The following is a 12,289-nucleotide window of genomic DNA, read 5'->3' as shown; positions in this document are numbered from 1 at the left end:
CCAATAATTTCTTATTTATTCTTTATATGGATTGGCATTATTCACGTGATTCACACTTTTCAGTATTAAGATAGGTGGAAAGAACATCCATCAATTACATAGTTTTTGTTGAATCGGTTCAAAAATCCAAAAAACTTATCTCTAGCACATCTCAGCTCGCAGATATTGAAACGCAATTGTTTCTAAAGTTCTGTCATTTAAAAATCTTTTGATTGATCACAGGACTGCGATTACGCCAGGCTGATTTATTATTGCAGAAATGAGAAATTCTAGAGGGAGAAGACGACATCGAAGACACCGAAGCCATCCAACATATCAAAGTCATGTAACACATGGAAATTGTCCAATATATCGAAGATATCCAACAGACCAAAGCTGTCCACCAAAACTGGAATCGTTTGTAGATTTTTATCTTGTCATCGATTTTGAAGCTACAACCAAATCAAAGTATCGAGACTACCATTTACCAGAAATTATTGAATTCCCAGCCTTACTAATTGACGCTAGCACGCTAGAAGTTTTCAGCGAATTTCATTCGTATGTTCGACCTACGATCAATCGAACTTTAAGTAAATTCTGTAAGCGACTGACTGGAATATCTCAGGCAAGTAGGCAATGCTTTAATGACTAACTGCTCCATACGAGCTAAACACACTAAAAGTTTATTTTCTTCTTGATTATACAACTCGTCTCAATCAATAGAATCATCTACAAGTAATTTTCATCATGGTAATCTACTGTAAAGTAGGAGTAGCAAAGCGCAAGCAGCTCCATAGTAATAATCGTATAGTCTCCTCGTCTTCCTTCTTACTAATATCATCTAATATTATCCAATACAGCAATGATATACAAGCCTACAGCTGAATAACATTCTGTCGATATAAAATTATGCATATTTTGTTATAATTTAGTTATCAAATCTGATGCTGATAGCAGGCCTGTGATTCGTGATTATTATAAATTAGCTATCTCTATAGATGTCACTTAACATAAACGAATGAACTAAGGACTATTGGGGATTTCAAATCCTCCAAATATTATTTTAATTTTTCCATTTTCACATATTCACAAAGTCTTATAGCAGCTTGTGTTATCTGCAAAGGTAATAAAAATGCAAGTGTGAAAAATCAATTTAGTTTAGCTAGCGTTACGTCATACTAATACATAATATCTATCCAATAATTACAATCTATAAGTCGACTAAATTCAAAACTAGTTTCTATCGTAAAAGTATGAGCTCGTTCCCTTTTACTTACAGGCTCATTATGACACCTAAAATATTAATATTGGTGAGATAACAATGGCACTTGGTCCAGTACCGGAATAATTTTATGGAAAAAGCCATGACGCTATGTTTAGTTATATTTAATTATTTGTTGTGTAGACAATGTAGTCAAGACATGCTGTTAAATTTAGCTCCAAGCATTACAATTTTCTTACTATAAATATACGGTATGATTGTGTAATAAGGTTTGAAGTCAAAATTTTGACTGAATGGGTTGATTGCTTGTACTAATTTATTTTGATACCCATTCTATGAGTGAACATTAATTCAAAAATAAGGTCTCAGCTCTACTTTAAAGTAAAAAAATTAAATTAATTATAAAATCAAAAGTCTACAGTACAGCACCAAACAAAATCAATTATTATAAAGATATTAATTTATTGAAGTGATGTCAATTCATTTTTAATTTTCCTGCTTCATATACGAACATTATTCGAAATAAGATCTTAATCCTACTTTCAAGCTAAATTAGTTTTAAAAATTTATGGGACGGTTTGACACTACAGTTTTCCTTATGATATAGTATGATGGTATTGCTTGATTGCAAAAATGCTAATTTATTTGTTGACAAACTCAATGAGTGAACATTAACACGAAATAATGATCTCAATTCTGCCTGAAGCAAAATCAATTATAAAAATTAGAGCATGGTTTGAAGCAAAAGTATTTATTGTACTGGAATTAATTGATTAATAAGATGCCAAATTTATTTTCGGCCAACTTTCATAAGCGAATACTTATATGAAATTCAAGAAGAGAAAATTTGCTGCGTACGGTATTTTAATGCACAAGTGATCGTATTACTTACCTAAGAATCAATTTAAGCTATGTTTGCCTACCTTATAATTGTATACTAAATTAAAATGAATCACCAACATTCCAATACAATATGATTCGTAAAGTATTTAAGAAGCTGATCGATTACTATTGTTACTGAACAACTGTTTGGTGCCTGGCTACTGCATAGCGATAGTCTCGGATATCAATTAGAATCTGTTTAATGTTCGTTAATCCTTATAATTTGTAAATAACCAATCGTATGTGAGTAGGAATTGGTCAGTTGTGCAGATACTTTTCCTGACATTTTTAACGATTTCGAAGCTTGGTTGAACGACAATACTGTGAAGGAAAACAAGAGCTTTATTTTAGTAACGGATGGGTAAGATGAAGAGCATTTTTGATAGTATTCTTTGTTAATAGTAATATGCCAAACGTTTAAGCAAGGGCTAAAAATTTAATAATCCCATTTCTGTTTTATTTTCTTATATGAAATCACCATATGGCTACGTAACGTGCACTCCTACTGATGTTAAATATTACTTAAAGCGGTAGTGTGCATTGAGTGACGTTCCGTTTCCTTCGTGGACTTGCGAGTGGATCGACTTAAAACTAGCTTTCAAACGTATTTTTAACCTCCATTATCAACCAAGATTACCGGTGATGCTGGAACATTTGATGATAGATTTTTAAGGGTCAATGGCATCGTGGAAAAGATGATGTTCAAAATATTGCTAATGTGTTATGTCAACTAATTTTGGACGGCTATGAAATTACCCCTAATAGTGATACTTCGATCTAACTACCTTTGCTGATGTGATTTGCTGTTTATCCGAACACAAATCTATTCATTCATGAGCATTAAATTTTTTCTGTTATTCTGTTGCCATAGACAAGTATTATTTCTAAAATGCATGGTTCAAGATAGGTCGTAAGATCCCCCTTCGCATATGTTTAATCTTTATGTTCTGCTATCCAACTCATGATGCTGTTTAATTAATCGATTGCACTATCTTCATCGTAGAAAGTGAAATGTAAATTGTAATGTCTTTATTAATCTAGATATGTTGATGAGCTTCCAAAAGAAGTAAAATAATTTGCCTACGATATATCATAATTAAACGCTTGAAATATTAAACTAACATCAATCATCCTGGTCACTGATTCACTGTATTACTAATTACCACTGTTTGATAATAAACGCCATATTTCTTGTGGTATGTTCAATCCTAATATTGATTGGATGCAATACCCGAGATTATTACCACTTCAATAGATCTAGTGAATTTTAGTTAAAATTCTGTGCGACAAATGATATGATTTCTCAGATAAAGGCACTATGAAAAAAAAATAAGTAAAGTTTTGTGAGCTAGACTATCTTTATTGGCAGAAATAGAAAGCACACATGAACATCTTACGATAACCTCTATCAACACGCTTATTATTGTGATTTGATTCGATTTTCACCTGATCTTCAGATTGGCATATTCGATTCAAATCACTTAGAACTACTTAATTACATTTTGCTAGTAACAAAGCTAATCCAATATTGAGTTTAGATTAAACTTTAGAGTCATGAACGAGTTTGGTAAAGATCTAAGTAAGCAAGCAAGCATTTATGCCACTGTTCTCTGATTCGCTTTTACTGAATAGAAACAGTTACGTCAAAAATACTTTATACCTTCATTTATCTCACCTTTTCTTGCTACCTTATATCTTCACCGCGAATTCATTGAAATTGACATTAATTATAGCTATTATTGACATTTATTATTATTATCAATTGATTATTATACTGTACAACAGCATGTATAATTTTGAAATAGTAAAAAGATCTACAGGCTGATCCGATAGTACTATCTAGGTATAGAAGAGAATCTCTAATTTAGCGAAGCAAATTAGTTCAACTCAAAACTTTGTAAATTTCAGTAACGATAAGAAATTTTATTGTACACTTACCGCAAAGGGCTATGTTCGTTTTCATACCGATCATGATTAGAAATTATAGCAATACGATTCTTATTTCATCCACGTTATTTTAGCAGTCTTTATGATCATAGCATATTTTCACGTTGTCAACTGTTCCATTTACAGCACTGCATGCTGATTGCGATCACAGGCGCTCTGAAAAACCTTTTTGTAGTTCTATATGATATTACTGATGCCAAGACTGCGCCAGTGCTGCAGTTACTCTTTCACATGTATCGATATGAATCAAATTGCCAGTTACTCTAGGGAAAGAACCCATTTCAAGGTTAATTACCTAATCTTCTTCAAAGTACGAGCTAAATAATATTAGGAACTAATCACAAATGTAAGTATTTATGATGTTATACAGTCTTAAAAGTTAAAATTAAGAGATATACTAATTCTTTTTATAGTTAGCAAACTGTAGTTATCGTAAGGTACTTTATGCTGTTAAGACAGCATAAAAACAGGAATAGTCAGTGATTGTTGTAAAATGGTCTCAGATTAGACTACATGATCTATGACTTTGCAATTTCAAAATGTTTTTTTCATACACATGTTAAAGTGCGCTTTTTAAAGGCCAATCTTAAATCTATTGGTCATGTAGTTTTATAATTCTTGAAACCGAGTATAGATTGACATAATTATCAATACAATTTCATTTAGAAAACCAAAATTAAGAGATAGTTTTAATTTCATTCGAATTGAAATTGTCATGAATAATACTTATTTTATGTTCCTTTATGTCATTAAATGGATATCAGCTGCATGTACTGTATTATTGTCCCTGATGTTTAGCAATATGTTTTAATAAACACCAACGCCATCCATCACATTGCAATTTTCAAATTCTTGCCCTTCGCATACATTTCTCATAGCCTATTTACTCATTACACATTACATTATTCAGTTAATATATGAGATTTCGCCACTTAAAATGATTCTTTTCTTGATTAATAAAGCCAAATAAAATTAAATAAAACATGCTGAACTGAACTGGAATTAGATTTTTTATCGTATTAATTACAGTGAGAAGTTACTGACGTCTGCAAAAAAACATGATCGCACTTGATTTTGTGTTACAGCTTTAATGGTATATTTAATGGCGCCTACAATTTTCCTAAATTTTAGCACATAGAAGCAATATTGCAATATCAAGTTAGAAGAGTTGCTGGTATACTACGTTTGCATTTTTTAAAACATCGTTTAAGGCGACTAGCAGTAATTGGCCTGATTAGTATTTCTGAATCTCGTATCTTCATCTTGTGCCAAGGCAGAAAATTATATGCAGCACAGCTATTTGAAGTTACTTACAGATCTGTTCTCTAACGTCTACGATTAGTGTTACTAGCTATCTTATAGAAGCAGTCATGTCATGAATTTTAACATTGTTACCTCTCAATCTGAATTAGGGTAAAGCCAAATTTAATCTCCATTATAAGCATATCATAATAATGATTGTATGCGATAGTAATTAGAATTGCTATCGCGATTACATAGCTCTAATATAGCTAATACTAAGTAAGCTGTTGCCTTCAGGAACAATAAAATTTGGAATTAAGATCGTATACGTTGATTACAGTTTAATGTATATGAATATCTACATATTAGAATCAATCCCATGCTGTTTCGTAATTTGTGAATAGCTGACAGTAACAATCTACCTTATATTGGTTGTGATTTCAAATGCTACTGTGATTAAATTGCTCCAATAATAAAACTCAGTTGTTGCAATCGGAAATAGCTATATCTGGAATGTACTTTATGAGTATTCACGGCGGTAGTTCAATGTACATAAATGTCTAGATATCAGAATGAGTCTAAGACCTCTTTAATTTTTACCGGCAGCTGATGATAAGATCGTACTTATTGTAAAATTAATTTATGCTACGATAAAGATTGCTCTAATATAGCTAACATAAAGTAAGTCGCTGCCATCAGAAACAACAAGATTTGGAATTAACACCTCGTACGTCGATTATGGTTTCAATGGACATAAATGGCTAGTTATTAAAACGTCAGTAGCCGACGAAACGATTAAATTGGTTGTAACTTCAATTAGAACTGTGATTATACAGTATAGGATTTTCGAAATGCTGCTACGAGACTAGTTATTGCCATCAGAAGTATATATGAAGCTTAATGATCGATTTAAAAAATCACGATAAGTATCAGTTTATTCATATCAACTCTGGCATCAGCCTGTACATATAAAATGACCATTTCGAACAATTTCATAGTTGACGGCGTTGCATTGATGACGACAAATACTCGATAGCTTTTATGGCAAGGAAACTAATCGGTCTAGGCTTACGCGGTTACGTCTGCTGTTTATAAAGAACAGAACGTTCATTGATGATTTCATTTCTAGATCATCTATCATCTGCTGATGAAATTTAGGTCAGAAATTAGTATTGTATCGCAATAAATGAAAAAAACTTCATTAGCAGCTTTACTACTCTACGTATTATCATAGCACAAGTTATCTGATCATATTTAATCCGTCCATAAATTACATTATCTTTTATTCCGTCTTTACATCAATGATAATTTTTATTTGTAGGATCGCAACAATGTCGGAGAGATCTGCACGTTTAAGAGCCAAGAACGGAATTAAATCTACCAATCAATTTGATTGCTACGTGATCTTTTACCTTGAAGGATCATGCTTACCTCAGCAGCCGCCTACATTTATACCTGAAGTGATTGAATACTCAGCAATTTTAATAAATAGCCGTAATTGCTTAAAAGAGGAAGAATTTCACGCCTATTGTCGCCCTAGAATCTATCCAATTTTGAGCGAATACTGCCAGGAGACAACAGGAGTTGTACAGGTAGTAACTTAATACTATTAATAACAAGATAAACACTTAATACTGCATTTAATTTGACATGGAAATACTATCATTTTAAACGTATTAATCTTAATCCTTCGTTGTAAGCGAGATTATTTCGTATACGTACTATTCTATTCAGATTAACAGCCCTCATTACGTAATTTCTGATCGTCATAGATTATGCAAAAAGAAGTAATCTATAGCAAACTGATCTTAATCTATAGACAAGTTTAATTTCATGATGCCTAGGAAGCATAAGCTTTCCTTTTAGATAAATCCAAGGCTATAGGGATACTGCTGTAAAAGAACAAGATTATGCTAGATAATGTAATAGAAAAGATTATTTACAGTATCGCTGCTGTGTAATTATTACACAGTTATACAGTTTTTGAATGCAATAACTTAGCTTACAGTCGTTAAAATGAAATGTTTATTTTGTAAGCCAGTCATTGAAATCAGAGCATCGATCCATGGATGTTAGTAAATGTTCAGTTATGCACTCAATTGCTAATTTGCTACCTTTATTGGTAGCGGCTGATATTATTTAATGAAAGCATTATGTAGCATATCTGATTTATCATATCAACATTTATAGTACAACTACCTTGTGATGATTATCAAAAGTATAGGATAATTTATAGCTTTAGAACTGATTTAACCGCTTAACTACTAAGGCAGTGGTCGATAAAGCTAGTGACTTTGCAACAGTACATCATCTTTTTCTCAATTGGCTATGCAACGCTACCAGTAATAGAAATAATTTCTCAATGGTCACCAGTTCGTAAGTCCAGTCTTTGTTTATACTGCATGCGCTATTTGGCATGTATAAATAGCTTTTAATATGGCTACGATTATCCATGCATCTAATATATCCGTAAAGCATTTGGAAACACTAAAATATAAATACTCAGAAAATAGTCAATAGTAAAAGGCAGCTTTTAAGCTGATTTTCAATTTATGCTACTATTATAGATGTAAGGGTACGATCGAGCTATTTTTGACGCAATGTAGAAGGGAAAAAGTAGCAATACCTCTATGGATTGAACATTGGATAGATTTGCCTATTATTTTCCGGAAATGTTATGGTTATCATCGTTTTCCAACTATTTCAGACATGTTACATAAATTTCAGATAGCGTATGAGGGCCGTTTTCTTCATGGTTTCCAGCGCGCCGAAAACTTAGCAGCTATTTTGTGTGGTATGTTACAAGATGGCTGCTGCATCAAATGTGATACTGATCATCATGTTATATAAAAATTGGTTATACAGTCAACAGACGACAGTTGATAGACTATAATGCAAGCTCATGTCAGGCATCACATAGTATTTAATCATCATCTTTGGTGGTCGTTTGCTAAAAGTATTCTCCTTTGGAAAGGGTTTTATATACCACATTTTTTTTATTTTAAAAGTATCGTTAACTGACCTATCGATGCTGTGTCCTTTAGCTTTAGCATAGCAACAGTAGTTGAATAGCAACGTACCTACTGCTAGAAACAGACTTTGAGCAGTGAATATTTTGCTGATGTATTAGGAATTGCTACGGCTTCGAAATTGATTATGAGAAATGCTCTCTAGCAGCTGCTAGTGCAAACAAATAGAAAAGCGCGGCTGCTAAAGATTGATATTGACAGTAAAGCGATCAATCTATTGTAAATATCTATGTATCAATGCAGTTTGTAATAAAATGCAAGTAAACAAATATAAACTCTTGCTAGGTACGATATGTTATTAATGTGAATATGGGGAATATCAGAAATTCTCTTGCTAGTGAATTTGGGAGATAATACTGAGAGAATACCTACATTATACCTATCATTTTATGTAAAAGGTGAATATTGCAAATAATCTGAAGTTTATGGTCGTTAGTAAATTAAGGCAGACTATATAACGTTAAAGGATCAAAACTTTGTGTAGATAGTTTTCATTTACGGATGTGCTATTTGGTATTATCAAGTCAAAGAGAGGCGGTACAAGATACTAAATCACAAACCGTCTTAATATTGAATATTAATTAAATCTTGCATTGATATTGGCAGCTTTTCCCCGAAACAGAATGTGTAGGCGGCCGGACGATATAGTAAAGTTGAGGTATATTATGCAATGCATTTTAATGAAAGTTTAGTATTTCTAATGAGAATCGCCGTATTAAATGTAAAACTTAAAGATGCATTTCTATACTGATAGATAATTAAACCGGTAAGATGTAAGCTTTGATGCAATAATTTTAATATGAAATTTTCTATTACTAAATTAATCGAATAATGTTATCACTATCTAATCTATTCAAAGGGTGACCTTGGATGGTTTTGTAAATAATAATCGTAATTTAGATAATATTATGCCATGACAGGCCAGAATATTAATTTTAATAAATCTAATTTTGTCTCATCAGTAATAATTAAATTAATACAACTAAATTGAGTTGTTCATCATTACACCCCTAAATGAATTTGCAAGTTTTAAATTATGGCAGTGGAGACTATTTTATATAAATAGATTTTTAGGTTACAGGGAGAAGTAATATTAATAGTAATTAGGCTAAATGTAAGCAATTAGTCAATAAATTCTAATAGTAGTGTTCAGTAATATGCCTATCTAAATTTTCTAGAACTGAATTGTCTTGAAGTTATCCCAACTGCCAACTGTAGCTCATTGTTTATAGCCTTTGCGTATAAGTACATTTCTCATTTCACGTAAAATTGTCTAAAGGCTAAGCCATAGTATCTTAAACAATTCCCAAAAAACTTGAATTAGTACATGTACAAAATCATATCTACCTTAATCTAATTTATTATTAGTATGGTATGAAATATCCATCAATGCATTCAAATTTGCGTAAAAATTATAATTATAATGTATTCAAATTTTTTCATTAAAGCTATCTTTAGTATGGTAACAAGAATTCTACTCCAAAATAGGCTGATGATGATATGCTTATAAATAGACAAGTACAATACATTACCGACTGAATGTTACTTTGGTTAAATTTAATTTAAGAGATATTAAAATTAAATTTATAAAATTGATCAAATCTTCATGTCATGCAATAATTGCTGCAATAAATTCAAAACTAATTAATAAGTAATGTAATTGAAATATTTCATACAATCTATCCAATCAATGATAGTATTAACATTAAGGTTCGTATATTCTCTGTCTAGTCAACTCATTATTTTAAATCAATCGATTTATCTTTCTTAAGTACTTGATGTTAATTTTATGCCGTTTTGATATGGGGCAGTAATTACAAGTTATCTTCTTTCTGTTATTCTATAATCTGTAAATACATATAAACATAATGTTGTATCTTGAAATGGTATGGCTACTAATGACTCCTTTAGGATACCGTCAAATAATTAATAATTAATTTAAAATACTTCGATGCAGTAATACTATTTACAGTAAAGATTATTACCGATCGTCAACAAATATTTCTGATCCTTTACAGAGTAAATTTAAGATTCAAATCATGTTACTTACAGAATATCAGCCTGTTATACAATTTCGAGATATTGACAATTTGGTTTACTAATAAGGATGTGATATAGTGCTAGATCTAGTGTCTGTCTATCTGCCATTGACCAATATTCGGTCTTATAAGATTTCTATTTGAAAGATCAATTTTAAGGAAACTGCTCTTAAAATGATCCATCTCAGTATTCTAGATAATTAAGTTTAATATTATTCCATTAAGATATTACTTTTTTATACGAAATGTGCTTCTGATTTCAGCTGTCTGTCTTTAACGAATTTGAAATCTTACGTATAGTTCAAGATTTGATAGGTATACTCATATCACGTCTGACGAAATTAAAATATTAATAGTAAGCTTTTATTACATTTTAGATACTTGAGTTTATTAATCATCCACTCCTATTTTTTTCCAAGGCTAGTATGATCACGTCCCAATACAGTTGTATTACAGACCGAACAAATTAGTGAGAGATTCTAAGAGCGGAAATATTACAAATTGAAATCTGCTAATCCTATCATAGCTAACTTAGTATAACACTTGGCCGTCAGAATAGAGTAAAAATAGAGTAATAAAAAGTATTTTTTCCTAAAACATGACTTAAATGATTAGAAGAAGTACGCGAAACTTTAATATTAACGTTACTGTACAATTTCATACATGAGCCAAATACTACTCCATTAAAATAGTCTAATTTGCAAGTTAACAGAAGAAAATTATACTACACTAAAGAGCCATATGAACGTTTTAAAAATACATCTATCGCAATTTAGTAACTTGATACCTAGTATCTGTCAACGATGACAGAATCACTGATTTCTATGAATCTCAGAGTTATGTATATAGTAGAAATGATAGGTACCGTAATAAGCCTCACTGCTAAAACATTTATAACTAACCGAAATAGAATTTCTCTTAACCAAGAGTTATTTATAATAAGCTGATATTATATTTTCTTCTTAAATCGGAACGTAATAGCTTTTATTTTTATTATGAACGTATTTAGTTGTGTAAAATAACATCTACGTAGCTAGTTTATTATTATTAGCATAGCAGATATCCATTCAATCTTTTATGGTCTTGTAAATATTATGTTGATGATAAAATTGTCAACAAGATTTAAAAAATGATACAAAATATTACCCCATAGAATTGGGCATTTAAATACAAGCTTAGATACTCATATGTAACCAATAGTAGCATAATTAACCTACCAAATAAATTAAAATTTAAAGTTAGCGATAAAATACTTATTCAATGATACAAAATCTTGTAAAAATAATATTAAACTGAATATCTAGGCCGCAATTCTGGAAAGAGATGCAGCTAGTCTATACTTAACCTAAAAGCCCACTAAAGTAAGCAAATTCCAACTTTTTATTCAATTCTTTCTGTTTGTTCCTTTGAAAGTTTAATAAGTAAACCAATTTATTACTTAAAGTAATGTTTCAAGAATACTCTAGCTAAGACTTTACACTGTTAAAACTAACGATGAAAAAGTATTTAGAATATGCTGATTTTCTGAGTATCTGATGATCTGCTAGGCAGTCTAAATATATAAATTGTTTTCGTTAGATGAACTAGTTGTAATTTAGCTATACTATACTAGTATGCCTTTGTTTCTATTATCTTCATATTTGCATAACGAGATACAAGTTCAAATTATTGCTCAATATTATTTACTTGTATAAAATCCGAGATTAAGAAGTTTAGAGAAGTAATATTGATCCCGATTTTGGGTTTTACCAATCCTAATTTATTGAAAATTATCACTGTTGCTGACACTTTTCATTCTCATTAGACAGCACTAATCATATTTCTAGCTAATAGATCATAGACTGCGATAAAGTATTTTTTACCAATCTTACTATTTAATTATCATGCATGAGTATAAGTGCAAATTAATTATTAATATTTAATTATTATACCAGTCAACAATCAATAAC

General features: G+C 30.9%; 1 protein-coding gene across 1 annotated transcript; it reads left to right on the top strand.

Moving 5' to 3' along the window:
• Positions 1-391: 391 nt before the first annotated feature.
• TRIADDRAFT_4552 (uncharacterized protein) lies at positions 392-8,086 on the top strand (the record flags this gene model as incomplete). Its single annotated transcript, XM_002116823.1, has 3 exons — positions 392-608; positions 7,546-7,648; positions 7,840-8,086. Coding segments are annotated over 3 exons (567 nt in total), but the record flags the coding sequence as incomplete, so codon positions are not given.
• Positions 8,087-12,289: the final 4,203 nt, after the last annotated feature.

The sequence above is a fragment of the Trichoplax adhaerens genome, genomic scaffold (assembly GCF_000150275.1).
Source record: "Trichoplax adhaerens TRIADscaffold_18 genomic scaffold, whole genome shotgun sequence".
In the NCBI taxonomy this organism is placed as follows: domain Eukaryota; kingdom Metazoa; phylum Placozoa; class Uniplacotomia; order Trichoplacea; family Trichoplacidae; genus Trichoplax; species Trichoplax adhaerens.
Note: the sequence above shows the minus strand (reverse complement) of the source record. Positions and strands in the feature narration are given on the sequence as shown.